At 52.6% G+C, this 19,190-nt stretch overlaps 2 protein-coding genes across 4 annotated transcripts in view; both read right to left on the bottom strand.

Moving 5' to 3' along the window:
• Positions 1–1,193: 1,193 nt before the first annotated feature.
• MC1R (melanocortin 1 receptor) lies at positions 1,194–2,147 on the bottom strand. Its single transcript, XM_053556174.1, has one exon. The coding sequence runs from the start codon at positions 2,145–2,147 to the stop codon at positions 1,194–1,196; it is 954 nt and encodes a 317-aa protein (XP_053412149.1).
• An 8,561-nt stretch (positions 2,148–10,708) lies between these two features.
• The window catches only part of TCF25 (transcription factor 25), a 34,991-nt gene continuing 26,509 nt past the window's right edge, over positions 10,709–19,190 (bottom strand). For 2 of the 3 annotated variants that reach the window (XM_053555931.1, XM_053555941.1), the window contains 6 exons: positions 17,574–17,661; positions 16,422–16,580; positions 15,322–15,412; positions 14,368–14,447; positions 11,380–11,452; positions 10,709–11,006 (listed from right to left, as the gene is read on the bottom strand). In XM_053555931.1, coding sequence (XP_053411906.1) covers positions 10,866–11,006; positions 11,380–11,452; positions 14,368–14,447; positions 15,322–15,412; positions 16,422–16,580; positions 17,574–17,661 — 632 coding nt within the window. In that variant the 3' untranslated portion in view covers positions 10,709–10,865. Of the gene's footprint in view, positions 11,007–11,379; positions 11,453–11,542; positions 11,674–14,367; positions 14,448–15,321; positions 15,413–16,421; positions 16,581–17,573; positions 17,662–19,190 lie in introns of all 3 variants that reach the window. The other variant, XR_008373287.1, reaches the window with a different exon arrangement.

Below are 19,190 nucleotides of genomic sequence, written 5' to 3'. Positions count from 1 at the left end.
CTTGATCTGGGTTGTAGTTTGTAACCATAGAGAGAAATCCAAGAATGATTGCGGTGGGGCTGACTGGGTTCTCTGGGTGGTCACCTCATCTGAGTAGGCCAGTCATGGTCTCTGGGACTTCCTACTCTCCCCCAGACCCCTCAGACTTGCCACCTTCTTCTCCCCCATGCCTCCACCCTCAAACTTCAAGCAATTTCTGGAAGGGACCAAGATGGAGGTCATGAGTCTGCATCTGAGCACATTTATTACCAGACTTTCCTGCTCTGAGCTCCCAAGCATTGGTCACTGATTGAGGACAACAGCCTCTACTGCAGATATGGAAGGCATCTGCCAGGGCTGTCTGCTGGGGCTGGATTGGTGCAGGCAGACAGGTCAGACTGCAGCTCACTGGTCACACTGAGCCTTAGACCTGGCTCTAGAAAGGGTCAGCCCCTGCCTCTTGTGGGGCAGGGAGTTACTTCCTCCTGAAATAGCCACTTCATGGTTGTGGCTGAATATTTCTGGTCATAAAGCCATTTCTTCTGAGGCGATCTCAGGAGCAGCACTCCTTCTCAGTGGCCTTGTCGTTCTTCCATCCCAGAGACTTCACCTCCTGGCTGGCGAGTTGGCAGCAAAGATGGGGTGGAGGCCAGGCATGGTGGCTGGTGCCTATAATCCCAGCACATTGGGAGGACTTCTTGGGGCCAGGAGTTTGAGATCAGCAATATAGTAAGACTCCATTTCTACCAAACATTTTAAAAAATCAACCAGCATGGTGGTGCATGCCTGTAAGTCCCCACTACTCAGGTGGTTGAGGCAGGAGGATTGCTTGAGCCTAGGAGTTTGAGGCTGCAGTGGGCTGTGATGATGCCACTGCACTGCAGCCTAGGTGACAGGAGACCCTGTCTCAAAAACAAAAAAAACAAAGAAACAAAGAGCAAACAGTAGTGGTGGGGACTTTTCCAGGAGTGGGGAGAGCATAGGTCCTACCTCTACCATGTGGAGCTTCAGTCTCCACAACCTCCACAGCTCCTCCTCCCCATACCTGCTGTTGAAGTATCCTTCCTGGAGATTCACATTCATCCCTCCCCCTGGTCCCAGGTCTGTGCTTCAACAACTTCACAGGTCATTTAGTTCATCCAGGATCAGGCCACATAATGTCACCACCTCCCTCTGCCCAGCCACTGGTCTGGAGGCCAGAAGCTGACCCCTGCTCACCAGGAGAACAGCAGCACCTCCTTGAGTGTCTTGCGGAGCTCCTGGCTTCGGAAGGCATAGATAAGAGGGTCAACAATGGCATTGCAGATGATGAGGGCCAGGAAGAGTTTGAAGTTCTTGAAGACACAGCTGCAGGTTGGGTGCTGGGGGCAGACAGCGATGAGTGTGAGGTGCAGGAAGAAGGGGCCCCAGCACAGCAGGAAGACTCCCAGCAGGATGGTGAGGGTGGCAGCACCCTTAAGGCCAAAGCCCTGCTGGACCAGGCGCTGCCTCTTGTGGAGCCGGGTGATGCCCTGGACATGCTGGCATGCTTGCGTGAGCATGTGGGCATACAGCACGGCCATGAGGACTAGCATGGCAAGGAAGAAGACCACGAGGCAGAGCAGGACAGCCGTGTGGTCATAGTAGGCAATGAAGAGGGTGCTGGAGAGGATGCTGGCTGCCCAGACAGCTGCAGTGGCCCACTGTGCCCGTGACAGAGTCACAATGCTGTGATATCGCAGCGCATAGAAGATAGAGATGTAGCGATCCATGGCGATGGCGCCCAGAAAGCAGAGGCTGGACACCATGGAGCTGCAGATGAGCACATCGATGATGTTGTCCAGCTGCTGCACCACGGTGGCCTGCGCAGCCAGGGCACCTGCCTCCAGCAGCAGCATGACAGCTGTCTCCAGCACGTTGCTCACGCTCACTAGCAAGTCAGACAGGGCCAGGCAGCAGATGAAGCAGTACATGGGTGAGTGCAGGTTGCGATTCTTGGCAATAGCAGCCACCACCAGCATGTTTTCCACCAAGCTCACCAGCCCCAGGCAGAGGAAGAGTCCATCAGGGACAGACACCTCCAGGCACTGGGGTCCTGACTGGTTGGCAGCCAACCCGAGGCTAGAGGTGGCCATGAGGGTGGAGTTCAGAGAGCCCAGCAGGCTCCTCTGGGACCCCTGTGCAGGCATAGTCCCGTCCAGGGAGCAGAAAGGGGCCGATGAAGGACCCCAAATTCAAACTGGTGACCACCCTCCAGGCATCCTACTCAGCTCATGGTGCCTGCCTCATTCCTTCTGGGCACCCCCAGATCTGCCCTCACACTCACCCTCTCCCTGGCTGGACACTTCCTGGCCAGAACCTTGAGCTCTATGGCATTGGCCTTCTGGGCTCAGAGACTCTCATTCCTGATGCGAACAAACCCAGTCCTCCCCTCCCCTCCCTGCCTCTTCTCTGGAAACTGCTCAGGTTGGGGCATTTCTATACCTCTCACCTCCTCCTGTCTTCTCTGTCACTTGCCTCTAATAGTTCTGCCACCTCCTGCCTCCTTGGGCCAGGGATGGGCTGAGGTCCTGGGAAGAATGGAGCCTTTCTCTGTATCTCTAAAGTCATCCTCAGAGCCCCTCCTCTCAAGGGCAGCCACATGATGGGCGTGTGCCCTGGGTACAAAAGCACCCCAATGCACCCAGTCTGCCGGTAGGTGGCGTGCCCGACACCCAGGGAGGCTATGAGAGCCACCTTCTGGGTTCCTGTGCACAGTTTGGCTGTCTCCCCTTTGCATTCAAAGCCAATGCAGTCTGGCTCAATGTCCCTGGCCTGGTCACCAGTGTCCAGGCACCTCGGACCTGCCCATGCATGCCCATCTTCAAAGCTCCTCTCTTCCAGAACCATCTCCAACATCTTCTTGAAGCTGTCCTTACCCCCGACTCCTCCAATCAGTCACTCCAGTCAGCACCCCCAGCCCCCATCTTCACCCCATATCAGAAGCTTCCTGAGGACAGAGGCACCCTCCACCTCCAGCAACTGAGTGTGCTTTGCTGCAACTGCAAGACACTGGGGGTGTGAAGTTGGGCAAAGGGTGCTAGGGCCCCAATGCCTCCTCTTAGGTATTAATGCCTTAAGGTACCTCTCATGCTGTCTGGTTCCAGCTGCAATGCTGGGTGGGGGATTTGCTCTTGGGAGCTGGCTGGAGGGAGAGTGTTCTGTGGCATCTTCAGGACCCTTCAGTCACCTCTCGCTTTTGCTCATCCCCACTGGAGCACCCGATGCAGCTGCCCCCCCCACAGGGGTGCCCCCATTTCTGCTGTAGAAAGGTTTCAGGCCAGGATCCCCATCAAAGCAGACCTATTGCCTCCAGCCTTGGTGGGCTGACAGCCACAGGGTGAGGACATGGCTCCAGAAGCCCACAGGGATTAGGGGGGGCTGCACCCCCACCTTGGGCACCCCCAGCACCTCCTCACTGAAGACCACACTTATGCTGACAGAAAACTTCTGAAGGAAGTTGGAGGAGAAATGAAAAGTTTGGTCCATTTATAGATGGAGAAAGTGAGGCTCTGAGAAAGACAGGTGGCTTGTCCAGTTGGCCAAGAGTAGGCTTGAGGACAGTGCTAGTGTTTTCAAAGTATCTGTGATATTCATGTTAAAATCTGTTCTTTTGGGCAGCGCCTGTAGCTCAGTGGGTAGGGCACGGGCCACATACACCAAGACTGACGGGTTTGAACCCGGCCTGGGCCAGCTAAACAATTGACAACTGCAACAAAAAATAGCTGGGCATTGTGGAAGGTGCCTGTAGTCCCAGCTACTTGGGAAGAGAATCGCTTAAGCCCAAGAGTTTGAGGTTGCTGTGAGCTGTAATGCCATGGCACTCTACCCAGGGAGACAGCTTGAGATTCTGTCTCAAATAAAAAATCTGTTCTTTCTCTAGCTTACCTGTCCAACTGCCAGACAGCCTCTGACCCTGCAATGCCCACACCATCTCCATGTAAGGACACATTATGGCCACTGATGCAGCAGATATTAATCATGTCTTACATCTACATTTTACAACTTACAGATTTCCCCCCTTGTTTTTATTTTTTTGAGTTAGAGTCTCACTATGTTGCCCTTGGTAGAGTGGCGTCACAGCTCACAGCAACCTCCAACTCTTGGGCTTAAGCGATTCTCTTGCCTCAGTCTCCCAAGTAGCTGAGACTATAGGCTCCCACCACAACGCCCAGCTATTTTTTGTTGCCGTTGTCATTGTTGTTTAGCTGGCCCGGGCCGGGTTCAAAACCACAAGATTCAGTTTATGTGGCTGGCGCCGTAACCACTGTGCTACGGGCACTGAGCCAATTGCCTCAGTTTTTCTATTTTTAGTAGAGATGGGGTCTCACTTTTGCTCAGGCTGGTCTCAAACTCATGAGTTCAAAGCAATCCACCTGTCTTGGCCTCCCAGAATGCTAGGATTACAGGTGTGAGCCACGATGCCCGACCCCCACTTGTCTTGTTTTTATTTTTAAACACTTTTTTATTGAAGCACAACATACATTAGAAGTGCACAAATGATAAATGTACAAATGATCAGATGCCCCAACCTGAACATAGCTGTGAAAAGCAGCACCTAGATCAATGACATATTACCCACACTAGAGCACCTTTGGGCCCCTTTCTAGCTGCCCTAGTAAGCAAATATTCTGGGCTCTAACACCAAAAATCAGTGATTTAAACCGGTGTGCCGTGAAAAATTTTGAAGATCATTAATGAAATAATTTATTTATTTGAGAGAGTCTCACTATGTCACCCTAGGTAGAGTGCCACGTCGTCATAGCTCACAGCAACCTCAGAAAATCCTGGGTTCAAAAGATCCTCCTGCTTCAGCCTCCCGAGTAGCTGGGATTACAGATGTCCACCATGACACCAGACTAGTTTTTTTATTTTTAGCAGAAACAAGGTCTTGCTCTTGCTCAGGCTGCTCTCAAAACTCCTGAGCTCAAGCAATCCACCTGCTTTGGCCTTCCAAAGGGATTACAGGTGTAAGCCACTGTGCCCGGCCCATTGATTAAATTGTTTTTGAAAGAAATTCAAAGCACTGTAAGCTTTTCTTTTTTTTATTAACATAAAGTGTGCTGTGGAAGTTTAACAACAGGTTCAAGTGTACCGTGAGATAAAAAAGATTGAAAACACTGCCATAGATTAATTTTGCCTGTTTTGGAACATCATATAAATGGCATCATGTAGTTGTGATCTTTTCTTGCTGAGATGCAGCCTTGTTGCTACAGGCAAATGAAATCTTCTCACTCTCAAGACTGTGTAGTGTCCACTATGTGGTAGAGCTGCAGACATGTTCACTTGCATCTTCTGGTGGACGCAGGTTGTATTTCTGCTGGACAACACCTAAGTGCAATTGCATGGGCAGAGGTTCATCTTCAGCTTAGCAGACTTGGTAAAACCACAGTCCTGCATGGCTGCTCACTGAGGGAAGTGCCTCTGCCCCAGCCTCCACAGCACCCATATGAGGACCCATCTATGCAAGGCCTCACTCAGTGCAGCTTTTCACCCTCTACAAACTTAGTCTCTCTCACACTCAACTCTTGGTTGAGAACTGCCCAAGAGGAGCACAGGGTCCTCTGGTGTGATCAGGAAGCAGAGCCAAGGCTGGGGAAGGTGGATGCCAACCACGATGTGAGGGGCTGTGTCCCTGCCACAGGGAGCCCAGGAGGCTCACAGGACCCAGCAGCCACAGACCACTTGTTACCTCTGGCCCCAGCTCGCTGTGTTATGGCATTTTGGGGATGTCAGTATTTCTAATTCCATAAATAAGGCCTTTGAGATGGAAACAGTTAAACCCAGCCCTCCCTTTCCTACCCACCCAGCCTGAGACTTCAAAGGGCGTGAGAATTGGGTAGCCTTTGGCAGAAGCAACCACAGCCTTCTTCCTGGCAAGATCCAGCTGCAGGGCATCGGAAGTGGGTGACCTGCTTCAGGACTGCTATCTCGGTTCTCATGGACGTGCCTGTTGGGGGCTTCTTGGGAAGGAGACATCTGAGCTGAGAAAAGTCAACGTTTTGATTCATTATTGTCCTGGAGGAGATAAATTAGCCTTGGGGTTATCTGTGGTTAGATGAAACTGGATAACCCTAAAGCCCATTGTGCTCTACTGCCCTTTTTCTTTTTTTTCGAGACAGAGCCTCAAGCTGTCGCCCTGGGTAGAGTGCCATGGCATCACAGCTCACAGCAACCTCCAACTTCTGGGCTCAAGTGATTCTCCTGCCTCCGCCTCCCAAATAGCTGGGACCACAGGTGCCCACCACAATGCCCGGCTATTTTTTTTGGTAGTAGCCATCATTATCGTTTGGCGGGCCGGGGCTGGATTCGAACCCGCCAGCTCAAGTGTATGTGGCTGGCGTCTTAACTGCTTGAGCCATAGGCACCAAGCCCCTACTCCCTTTTTTTTTTAAGAGACAGGGTCTCACTCTATTGTCCAGGCTGGAGTGCAGTGGCACAAAGACAGCTCACTGCAGCCTCACACTCCTAGGTTCAGCAATGCTCCTGCCTCAGCTTCCTTAGTAGCTGGGACCACAGGCACAGGCCACTATACCAGCTAATCCTGTCTCAATTTTCATCTCTGGTGTCCCTGAAGAAACTGCATGATGTGAAGACACACAGGGGATGACTTGCCTCTTCTGTGTCCAGCACTAAGGGCCTCCAGTACATGTCTAATTCACACAGATCTGTGGGGAAGAGCCTCTCTGTTATCTAGGGAGCTGCTTACTTCTATAGCCAAGGCCACAGTGAGGGTGGTGGGGGTCCTTTCCTGACCAAAGGGGCCCAGCTGGCTCTGCTTCCTTCACAGAGGCCCCCAAAGCCCAGTGAGCAGCCAATAACCCGCCCTTGGGCTCTCATCACTGTAGCCCGAGCACAGCTCTTTGAAAAGACCTGGCCCAGGACACGTCTTGGTTCAAGGGCCATGTTTCCTTTGAACTTGGGAGGCAAGGGCATGGGCGGGGGCAAACTGGCGTTTTTTTGTGTGCCTACCCATAGTGCCTGACCAAAGACTCTGAGATGGAGTATGGCTCGAGGGAAGGATGCACCTGGTTAGCAATCCCACATATCAGCACCCAGGAGGCCCCAGGATTCACCATACATCCTGACACTGGTGGCAGGTTAAGTCTGTAAGACAGTAGTTTAGATGTGAGACACCTGGTTGTCTTCTCTCATTGTCATTAAAAATAGGTTCAGCTGCAAATAATTACATAAACCCAATGGTACTGCTGAAGCACTGATGATTTATGATTTTTCAAGACAGGAGGCCTGGCTCAGCCTCTTTCTGCTGCACTGTCCCTGGAACACTTCATTTTAAAGTTTAACTCTGGGTGCAGGGTGGCTGCTGCAGATCCAAACAATACATCACATTCCTGCTTGGATGAATTTAAGACTGCTAGAGGGAAAAGACATTGCGGATTGTCATTTTCAGAGAACAAACCCTTCTCAGAAGACACCCAGCATACTCCCCCTCTAGTTGGCTGAAGTTCATCAGAGGCCACCCTAGCTGCCTAGCTGTGGAGGGTGGGGACAGGTGGACCTAGGACAGCCTAGGCTTACCCCAATCCTCCTCTCTAGTGCTGGGTACAGATCCCCCACCAAATCCAGTTATCATGGCTAGAAACATGGGCAGGTGAGCCAACTGACAGGTACCCACCTCTGCTCAGGCCTGTCCTTGTCAGAGGCTCCTGCTAACCTACAAATGGCCCCATTGGACAGCTCTGTTGGCTCACTGCTGAAAAGGGAAGCCAGGCCATGGGTCTCGCTGGAGTGCCCAGGGAAGAGCACAGCAGGCTTAGGTTGGGTAGCAGCTCTGACCTCATTGCTCCCCTCCCAGAAACGGCCAGCCGTGCAGGGGCTGCAACTGTCAGGCCCAGACCTGCCATAGACACCTGTGCTCACCTGCCACAGTACTACTGCCTGGTCACCCTGAAGAGGTCACTAATACCCTGGGTTCCTGTTCAGAACATGCTAAGAGCTCCCCCTCTCCAGGAGGTGACTCCGGGACCTCCCCAGCCCACAATGGCAACTACTGAAAGGATAGCTCAGTGAGTAGGGCACCAGCCACATACACCAAGGCTGGCAGGTTCAAGCCCGGCCCAGGACTGTTAAACGACGACAGCTGCAACCAAAAAAAAACGCTGGGCATTGGGGCAGGCGCCTGTAATCCCAGCTACTTGGGAGGCTAAGGCAAGAGAATTGCCTAAGTCCAAGAGTTTGAGGTTGCTGTGGCCTGTGATGCCACAGCACTCTGCCAGGGGTGACATAGTGAGACTCTGTCTCAAAAAAAAAAAAAAAAAAAAAGAAAGAAAAGATAACCTCAAAGATTTCAAAGTCTCAACGAGCTCCAAACTTGGTGATTCCACATGAATGATGAACACCACAAGGGGGTTCCTGAAGTCAGGCCAGTGGACCAGGACTTGGATTGGTGGAGAGCATTTCTCCTCACTGGCCACCTCTAGGCCTAGGGCCCAAACACACAGGCAACCCCTCTTCCCAGCCCATCTCATCTGCTGCCTCCTCTGGGCGGTGGAAATTCATGGGTGAGGGTTCTCCAGGGGTACAGACACCTGGTGTAGCCATAAACAGTGTTCGCAGGGTGAATAGGCTTCTGAACCATGGGCCAGAAGCAACTACTCCTGCACTGTCTGCAAACTGCCCCTCCTGACTGCAGCACTGTGGGACACTGAGACCTTGTGTATACCAGCTCTGTAAGCATCTACCAAGTACACCAGGACCACCTCAGCAGACGAGCCCTCCCCTGGGCTGGGGATCAAGTGCCCCTAATTTCTGCTATGTGCACCCTCAGAGCTGCCAAGGACAACTTTCTTTTTTTTTTTTTTTAGGGCACTGGCCACATACACTGGAGCTGGTGGGTTCAAACCTGGCCCAGGCCTGCCAAACGACACTTTGTTGCCCTCCGTAGTGCTGTGGTGTCATAGCTCACAGCAACCTCCAGCTCTTGGGCTTAGGTGATTCTCTTGCCTCAGCCTCCCAAGTAGCTGGGACTACAGGTGCCTACCACAACAACCGGCTATTTTTTTTGTTGTTGCAGTTTGGCTGGGGCCGGGTTTGAACCCGCCACAGGTGCTGCCGAAGGACTTTATTTTTTTCTTTGAGACAGAGTCTGACTGTTGCCCTGGGAGAGTGTCATGGCATCATCATAGCTCACAGCAACTTCAAACTCCTGGGCTCAAGTAATCCTCTTGCCTTAGCCTCTGAGTAGCTGGGACTACAGGTGCCCACCACGCCTGGCTTGTTCTTGGTTGGGCTGGTCTTAAACTTCTAAGCTCAAGCAATCCACTCACCTGGGCCTTCCAGAGTGCTGGGATCATAGGTGTGAGCCACTACGTCCAGCCCCAGGACAGTTTTCATTCCAAAACTTGCTTAGGCTTCCCCTTCAACTCTGAGCACTGCCCTGAAATTTTCTAATAAAATTATTTGGTCAGGGCGGTGCCTGTGGCTCAGCGGGTAGGGCGCCGGTCCCATATGCCAGAGGTGGCGGGTTCAAACCCAGCCCCAGCCAAAAAAAAAAAAAAAAAAAAAAATTATTTGGTCAGTTTGGACAGACTAAGAAGCCCAAAGCATCAGTCCCCAGCTGTTCCTCAGAACCAATTGTGACATAGGGGTCTGGTTGTGATCTGGGTGTCACTCTGCTCTGGCCTTGCCTCACATTCCACAGCAGTGAGGACCACACAAGGGCTCTGGCACTCATAGGCACTCTGCCCTAGAAACCCTGGGGGATCCCTTCTCTATACCGCAGCTTTTTTTTTTTTTTTTTGAGACAGAGCCTCAAGCTATTGCCCTGGGTAGAGTGCTGTGGCATCACAGCTCACAGCAACCTCCAACTCTCAGGCCCAAGTGATTCTCCTGCCTCAGCCTCCCAAGCAGCTGGGATCACAGGTGCCCACCACAACACCTGGCTATTCTTTGGTTGTAGTTGTCATTGGTTGGCAGGCATGGGTTGGATTCAAACCCTCTAGCTCTGGTGTATATGGCTGGTGCCCCATCCACTTGAGCCACAGGCGTGGAGATTTTTTTTTGTGACATGGAGTCTTATTTTTTTTATTTTTTGGAGACAGAGCCTCAAGCTGTCACCCTGGGTAGAGAGCCGTGCCATCCCAGCTCACACACAGCAACCTCCAACTCCTGGGCTCAAGAGATTATCCTGCCTCCACCTCCCAAGTAGCTGGGACTATAGGCGTTTGCCACAACGCCCGGCTTGTTTTTTTTTTTTTTGGTTGCAGCTGTCATTGCTGTTTGGTGGGCCTGGGCTGGATTCAAACCCATCAGCTGACGTGTTATGTAGCTGGGGCCTTAGCCGCTTGAGCCACAGGCACTGAGCCGAGACAGAGTCTTAGGTCACCCTCAGTAGAGTGCCATGGCATCACAGCATCATAGTTCACAGCAACCTCAAACTCTTGGGCTTAAGTGATTCTCTTGCCTCAGCCTCCTGGGAAGCTGGCAGCCTCCCGAGTAGCTGGGACTACAGGCTCCCGCCACAAATGCCCAGCTATTTTTTTGTTGTTGTTGTAGTTGTCATTGTTGTTTGGCAGGCCCGGGCCAGGTTTGAACCTGCCAGCACCCTAGCCACTGAGCTACAGGTGCCAAGCCCACACTCCAGCTTGTGTCCCAAATTTGGGAGCACATGGTGTGAATCACCAGGGAAAAGACTGAATGTAATGCTTATGTGGAATTCGAGGGCCTGATGCCTGAGAAAGAAGCACTCACGGACGGCATTTCAAAGCCCGCTGTTTATGGGAGAAACACATTTATGGAGAAACACAAGAGCAGGTCAACGACAGTATCTCTACTTTGGGGAACTGGCCAGTTCTGACCAGGGCAGAAATCAGGAACATAATTGCACAGCGTGGGGTGTCTGGGGACGCTCAGTCCCACTCCCCCTCCTCCTCTGCATCCTCCTCCCGTGGTGCTTCCAGGTCGTTGAGATGGAAGTTGGCCATCATGTCCCGCACGGCCAGCATTAGCCTGTTCAGATTCCCAGGCACTCCGTCCTCAGGTCTCTCCCCCTGCAGCAACAGGAGGTGTCTCAGCAGGGGCCACCTGGGCTGGGACATGGGGCCCATGCAGGAGGGTATATTGCCAAGCCTGAGGCAGCCCCCACCCACACTGCGTCCTGAACCCTCCCCAGTTCCTTGTGGAGAAACGAAGCTCTCAGGACCAAAAGACCCATTCAACCCAAGCCAGGCCCAGAGACAGGTCAAGAGGCTGCTGACTCCCGGGCACTGTGTCCCGTCTTGGCTATAACAGTTTCAGACGGGGCTCCCCACCAGCACGTCTCAGCTACTCCTCGCCCCTGTACTGCCTGTACTCCAGATGCTCACTCTGAAAGGAACCTGCCCACACCCACTGAGCAGGGAGAGGCTGTGCGTGCTCGCCTACCTCCATAGCATAATTCGGCAGTAATGATCGGAAGAAGAGAGCAATTGTGTTTCCACGGCTGACAGGACTTAGCCTGAAAGGGAAAGTAAAGCTGAATCGACACTTGGGGTACTAGCCGGCTCACGAGGATACCTATTGGCTGCCTCCACCCTCTCTGACACACCTACTGGGGCAGGAGCAGCCCCAGCAGCAGTTGGGGCAGGTGCTGAACCTGAGCCAGGCCCTGGGTTCCCACGGAGTGGCAGCTCAGGGCCCTGGGCAGGTCTGACCCACTTGGGGAGGGGCTGTGCATACCTGGAGGGGGACGAGGGAAAGACCAGCTCAGACCCTAACAGCAAAGGGAGTCCAAGGCTGGGGGCTGGCCCTTTAGAGCCTGGCCTCCTCAGCCACATGGACAGTGAAGACTGTCAGAACCAATCTGGCCATCTGCCCCTACACAGGTAGCCTGCTTTTTTTATTGTTTTTTTTTTTTTTTGAGACAGAGCCTCAAGCTGTCCCCCTGGGTTAGAGTGCTTTGGCAACACATCTCACAGCAACTTCCAACTCATGGGCTCAAGCGAGTCTTCTGCCTCTACCTCCCAAGTAGCTGGGACCACAGGTACCTGCCACAAAGCCTGGCTATTTTTTTTGGTTGCAGCCATCATTGTTGTTTGGTGAGCCTGGGCTGGATTTGAACCCTCCAGCTCAGGTGTATGTGGCTGGCGCCTTAGCCACTTGAGCCACAGGCGCTGAGCTGGTAGCCTGCTTTTACGACAACTAATTTCAATGTTTCCTTCTGCACTTGAAAATCTGAGAGAGTAGAAACTATGTTTAGGACATGTGTTAAGTGGAAACCCTGATTTTTTTTTTTTTTTGAGATAGAGGCTCACTTTGTTGCCCTCCTACCTTTCTGCTCTATTCTTTTCTTTTTTTGGTTTTTGGCCGGGGCTAGGTTTGAACCTGCCACCTCCGGCATGTGGGACCAGTGCCCTACTTTGTGGCATCATAGCTCACAGCAACCTCCAGCTCTTGGGCTTAGGTGATTCTCTTGCCTCAGCCTCCTAAGTAGCTGGGACTACAGGCACCTGCCACAACGCCCAGCTTTTTTTTGTTGCAGTTTGGCCAGGGCTGGGTTCGAACCTGCCACCCTTAGTATATGGGGCTGGCGCCCTACTCACTGAGCCATAGACACAGCCTTTTTTTTTTTTTTTTTTTTTTGAGACAGAGTTTCACTCTGTCACCTGGGTAAACTGCTGTAGTGTCACAGTTCACAGCAACATCAAACTCTTGGGCTCAAGCGATCCTCCTGCCTCAGCCTTCTAAGTAGCTAGGACCATAGGCGCCCACCATCACACCTGGTTAGTTTTTCTACTTCTTTTACTAGAGACAGGGTCTCATACTTGCTCAGACTGGTCTGAACTGAGCTCAAGAGATCCTTCTGCCTCGGCTTCCAGAGTGCTGGATCACAGGTGTGAGCCACTGTGCCCAGCCAAAGTTGCTACTGATGAAATGTACTATTGTGGCTCTATTGGGCACTGCCCTGACCTTCACTTAAGGGCCTCTAGGCATTGAAAGCCTGTGGTCTGCAGGGAAGTGGGGAGAACAAAACAATTCCTCAATGCTATAACATGTGGCATATTAAGACATGGGTTTTTTGGAACCCATGACATTAACCCACTGACATTAACAAAAAATAATTTTCATATTTATTGGAGAATGTAAATTGGAACTATTTTTCCATGAACATGCAGTCCATTTGCAGTCCGTTTCACAATAGAATTCAGTAGAAAAACAGGACTTCTTTCCACCAAATGAGTCCTACCAAGGTCTGGGAAGCACCTGCTTCCAGTAGAGGGGAGGCCTGTGACTCTCTGGGATCTGCTACTCTGTGGACAAAGGGCCCTGGATAAGGCAAATGTACAACTTTAAAGGGTCCAGTGGGTGGGTATCTCCCTTCTCTGGGAGGCCATGACATTCTCTCTGACTCCTTTTCTCCCTCTTCTCATCTTCCCCTCTCTCCCTCCCAGCTTTCTGCTCTATTCTTTTCTTTTTTTTTTTTTTTGGTTTTTCACCGGGGCTAGGTTTGAACCTGCCACCTCCGGCATGTGGGACCGGTGCCCTACTCCTTGAGCCACAGGCGCCATCCTCTCTGCTCTTTTCTTTTTTCCTATTTTCTCATCTCTTCTCCTACTCTTTCCTTTCTCTAATATTAAATAAACCTGTATTTTTATATCCTAAAAAAATAAAATAAAGGCTTTCAACGACCCGGAATCTGAAAGCCCCCTCCCCACACACTGGCAGCCTGTGGACAGGCTCTGAGGGGCTCCGTATCATCTGGGGCTCCTGGCTTAAGCTTCAGCCTTGTTCAGTTCTCTCGACTGCCACACTTGATCCCTTGCACACGGGCCTCTTCTGCTGGGCACTGGCGACCTTCCCCCCCTCTCTCCTAGCAGGTTCTTGTTGTCTTCATTTTGTATTTGTTCATTTATTCATAACACAGAGTCTCAAGCTGTCACCCTTGGTAGAGTGCTGTGGCATCACAGCTCACAACAACCTCCAACTCTTGGGTTCAAGCGATCCTCTTGCCTCAGTTTTTCTATTTTTAGTAGAGACAGGAATTTACTTTTTGCTCAGGCTGGTCTCAAACTCGTAAGCTCAGGCAATCCACCTGCCTCAGCCTCCCAGAGTGCTAGGATTATAGGCACGAGTCACTGTGCCCAGGCTTCTTTTTGTATTTATTTCCAGAAAATGTGATCGTTTCTTATTTTGCTTCCTACTATATTTCTAGCACCTGCTCACACAACTTGACAGAGTAGTGCTCGTGTATGGGATGGAAAAGCACATCTGTGACCCAAGTCACGCTGTCACTCTCACTCTTCACGACTCAGAACGCTTGTGCCTGACCTCTTAGCTTGTGGGTCCAAAGGAGGCGGCAAGTCCCAGTGAGCCCCAAAGCACTGACCTCAGAGCTGCATAAGCCACAGAGCACAGTGTGGGGTGGAGAGGTACCTCTCTGGTCTGACGTAGGAGTAGATGGTGTCCAGGGGAGGCAGAGGGTCAAACCCCATCACAGACTGCGTGGTAACATCCTTTAGAAGGGACACAAGAATGGAGATGCCGCAAATGCTGCAGGGCCTCTGCCCTCCCAGCAGAGCCCTCCCTGGATTCTCATCTGGACTGGACGCACCTACCAAGAGGCAGCCCCGGGGCTGGACAGAAATGGCTGTGTTTTCTGTACTAAGAACCTTAGGCTGTCCCACCCTTCTTTCCACCAGCATACCCTGGACACTTCCCTGGTCATAGGCTGTGAGGGAAGGAGCGGTGCCCCATGGCTGCTGCTCCTCACACGTGTCAGAAACTTATAGCGGCTGCCAGCTGTGGGGACCTCAATGCGAGCCCACATGGAGCCCTCCACACAGAGTGCTCCATGCTTAGGGTGAAAATTCAGTCTGAGACAAGGCTGGCTGGACCACTCGCAAGGACCAGCAGAGCAGTCCTGTCAAACAACAAGCCCAGGGTCTGACCACTGACTCACTGTTCTTCTCACCCCTTCTATCTTATCCCTTAATGATAGGATAAAGTTTCTTTCTGAGTTTTCAGGTAGCAGCAGCTAGTATCCCACGGCACATCTAGCACATGAGATCTGTGACAGAGCAGGACTGTGCCCCACTATACAGAAGCCCCCACCGCCACATCACAATGTCACAAGACTGTGGGTGCCACAGCTTGCCAAGGCCACAGAATGTGGTGAGGTGACCTCAGGGAAGGCCCAGGAACCAGGCTCAAATTCCGAGCCCATAAGGACCTGCCACGCCACATGGCCAGCACCAAGAAGAAGCCCCAAGCCCTCCACACCCCTGCCACAGCAGAGCTGGGCTGGTAAGGATGCCTAGCCTCTCACGCCTGCTGGGGTGCATGTGACCAGCTCACACAAAGCTCCCATTTTCAGACCCTCTCCCTCACCGGGGGCAGGGCAGCAACAGCTTCCTTGATCTCAGAGAGGATCACATGGCGGTGGATATTTCTGGGCGCGCGTTGGTAGAGCATCTTCCGCCTAAGGCCGGGGAAACATAAGCAAAAGCAAATGAAATGGCAACCACCAGGCAGGACACCAAGGGCCCTGCCCCAGCAGGTTCTGGGGGCAAATCCAGCCCAGTGGCCTGAGACTCAGCCTTTGTGGTCACAAAATGGGAATGATGAGTCACAGCCAATGGCTTGTTGTGCGGACCCACTGAGCTGGTCTGCACAGAAGGACACCAGGGCATGCCACTGTTACTGTGCTCAGGCACAGGGAACCTGCTGCTCACTAGAAACCACTCTAGGAGGGCAGGGCAGGGGACAAAACATGCTCCTTCCCATGAGAAATGTCCACTCCAGAGAGAAGGGCAGATGAGTGGACAGCGTCCCCAAGTGTGGAAGGTACACACTTCCTCCTCCCCAACTTCTCCTTTCAGACTGCCAGGGCACAGTCTCACAGCTGCCTGCCTCCAGGCTGCCACCCAGCACATGGTCCTCACTGGGCCAGGCTGGTTCCAGTCAGTGCTCAGAGCCTTGATGCTGATGACAGCCAGAGTTAGTGAAGGATCAAGAGCACAGGTGAACCACATGGGAGTAGGGAGGAAGGCCCCGATAGACACTTGCCCAGGACCCCCATCTGCTCCCATCTCTGCCAGGAGAGAGAGGGTACCAAAGAGAGACAATGGTGTGCATGAGACTGACCATTACTACAGCAAACGTGGACACACAAAATCATGACCACAACAAAAAAAACCACTGTCACAAGTAACAACACATGTCAATTCTGTAGTTGTGTGGTAATAGCCAACAGTGACCACGCTCCAGGAAGCCTGAGGACAGGACGGGCTATGCACATAGGTGACACGCTCACTCCCTTAACCTTTAACAGGCTTGGTGGCTTGTTGTCCATAGCAATTCAGGCAGGTGCAGCCCCCACTGTGTCTGGAGTCAGAGGCTCCCATGCCTGTAATGAGGGTCTCTGAGGAGAGGGGGTGGCAGGGCTGGTGCCTGCATCTGACACGTCCTCACATACATCTAGGGCTCACCTGCTCTCACAGGCTTCCACAGCAGGGTCTCCGGCATCCACTGCCTGCAGAACCTCGCGGACGTTGTCCTCCAGCCAGCTCATGGTGGTGGGCTCCTTCCAGAGGAAGTGCGACCTCCCAAGGTAGAGACTCACCAGCTGGCTCAGAGCAGGAGGTTGGCTGGGGGAGAGCAGGGCCTATCAGGAGACCCCACACTGGCCAGAGCCCACCCTCAAGGACTACAGAGCCCTACTGATGGGCAGAGGCACCCCTATGCACCTATTGGCTGGGAAGGAGACAGCCTCCTTTGCTGCTACACCTGGGGACACCTGACCTCCAGGAAGGCTCACAGGGTCTGTTCTGCAGACTTCCTATATGTTGTATGTATATATATATTTTTATAATAAACTCCTGCCTCAGCCTCCCAAGTAGCTGGGACTACAGGCAACCACCAAAAACCACCTGGCTAGTTTTTCTATTTCTAGTAAAGACGGAGTCTTGTTCTTGCTCTTGGTCTTGCTCAGGCTCATCTCAAACTCCTGAGCTCAAGGGATCCTCCTGCCTTGACCTCCCAGAGTGCTGGCATCACTGCACCCAGCCTATTTATTTTTTTTAAAGACTGGGTCTTGCCCTGTAACCCAGGGTAGAGTGCCATGGTGCAATCATAGCTCACTGTAGCCTCAAACTAAGGCATGCACCACCATGTAGGGACAGGGTCTTACTATGTTGCACAGGCTGGTCTTACACTCTTGGCCTCAAGGAATCCTGCCCCACCCTCCCAAAGTGCTGAATTATGGGCATGAGCCAATGTACCCGGACTGTTTCCTCTTTTATTTTCAATGAGAAATCTGGAGAAGGCCCTGTGTCACGTGTGCAGTACAGGAGTCTTGATGTGCTAGCGACTGACATCACAGTTGCCCTGTCCTACTCTCATTGGGAAGCAACTTTGTGAACCTTATTTTTAAGCTGGGGGCTGCTCACTGGTCCCAGCAGTGTTTTTCTCCACGAAAGTGAAGGTGCCCACATGGCCGGGGGCTCCAGGGCCTTCCCTGGTTGGAGGAAAGCTCCAGCTCCTCAGGAGCTCTGCGTCCCTGAGGACACTGTCAGCCAGTTTGCCCTCCCAGCAGGCCCTGCCCCAGGGCCTCCTGCATTCTCAGACCCTTTTGTTCTTACCTGATCTCGGCGTTGGGTCCAAAGAAGCAGTGACCAGAGACAGCGGCATCAGGCCGCACGCTGCAGTACTCCAGCAGAGGCATCAGCACTGAGGACGTAGAGGCTCCGTGTGGGCCCTACAGGCACCTTGCCTGGCCACTCCCAGTCCTGGGGCGGGGTCCTTGTCTCAGGACCTTGTCTCAGCTTGGTGTGTGTGAGGTGGGAGTGAGGGTCTGGGGGTGCAGGGGTCCTTGTTTCAAACAAGCATTCTGAGCTGCCATCGCCAGAGACACCAAGGTCCAAGGCTGGTATAACCTCCCATAGGCCTGAAGGAGCTGTGACCTTGGAGGTGGATGTGTGACCTTTAAGGTAGATAGTCCCTCCCAGTATCCACATCTGCCTCCTAGGGAGGGCCACCAAAGACCCTCCAAACATATGTGGGTGGACAATTCAACCATAAAGACCAGGTCCCACGTCAGACCGGTGAAAAGTGGATGCACTGGGGTGTCGCTCCTGGTTGTCCTATCCCCCCAGGGCAGAGCCTGTCTCTGCCCATCTTGTTTATAGTGCTCTGTGGCTGAGGGGCCGTGGCTGCCCTGGACAGCCTGCCTGCTGGGCTGTGCTGCTAAGAGAACGCAGCACTCCAAGTGACCTGGAGGGGATATGCTGCCACGGCCACTCCTACCACCGTGTGAGCAATGATGGTAGCTCTGCTGTATGTAGGCTCCAACAAGCCCTATGTGTGACATGCCTGCTCTTGTGGGACAGAAGACACTGCCAGCTACCTCTGACCTCAACTGAAACCTGACAAGGCTCTGCTGGAGCACAGCCTGCCTATTTTAGGAGAGACCCAACCCTACACTGAGGGCTCCAAGGCAGAAAAGCTGATTCCAGGACTTTCTAACAGAAGACACCTGGCCACTTAAGGGTGCACACCAGTTATGCACAGACAACTCCCCCCACATATACCCAGTGCCCATCAGGATAACTCTGCCTTTTTTTTTTTTCTTTGAGACAGAGTCTCGCTCTGTCCACTTGGATAGAATGCTGTGGTATCATCATAGCTCACTGCACCGTCGACCTCCTGGGCTCAAGTGATCCTCTTGCCTTAGCCTCCCAAGAAGTTGTGACTACATGAAACTGCCACTACACCCAGCTAATTTTTCTATTTTTAGTAGAGATGGGGGCTTGCCCTTGCTCAGGCTGGTCACAAATTTCTGAGCTCAAGGGATGTAACTATCTCGGTTTCTCAGAGTGCTGGGATTAGAGGTGTGAGCCACTGCGCCTGGCTGGGAGCTGTCTTAAAAGAGAGGTTTTACCTATGCTTTTATGGAAAGGCCAACCCCCTTACACTCTGATCAGGCAGCAGCCTTGCCATGCCAATCCTGTGTGTCTAGACAGAGGCACATGGAGGGTAGAGCTCAGGGGCTGCTGAGGATGCTGAACTATAGGGGCCCCTCTGCTTCCCTGTGGGCCTGAGCATGACCCTCTGCTGGATGTGCCCCAGTACCCTGCAGATACTCGCCTGTGCCCACTCCTCCCTTGAAGAGGCCATCTAACACCGCACCTGCCAGCCAACCCTGCCTCCTGGCCCTAGAATGTTTGTCTCTCCTCTGGGCCCCTCAGTCTACCCTAGCT

This window comes from Nycticebus coucang, chromosome 2, assembly GCF_027406575.1.
Source record: "Nycticebus coucang isolate mNycCou1 chromosome 2, mNycCou1.pri, whole genome shotgun sequence".
Lineage (NCBI taxonomy): Eukaryota > Metazoa > Chordata > Mammalia > Primates > Lorisidae > Nycticebus > Nycticebus coucang.
The sequence above is the reverse complement of the archived record's forward strand: the minus strand, read 5'-3'. Positions and strand labels throughout refer to the sequence as shown.

Coding starts and splice junctions, on each gene's coding strand:
- MC1R (XM_053556174.1), bottom strand. CDS start 2,147: ATGCCTGCACAGGGGTCCCAGAGGAGCCTGCTGGGCTCTCTGAACTCC.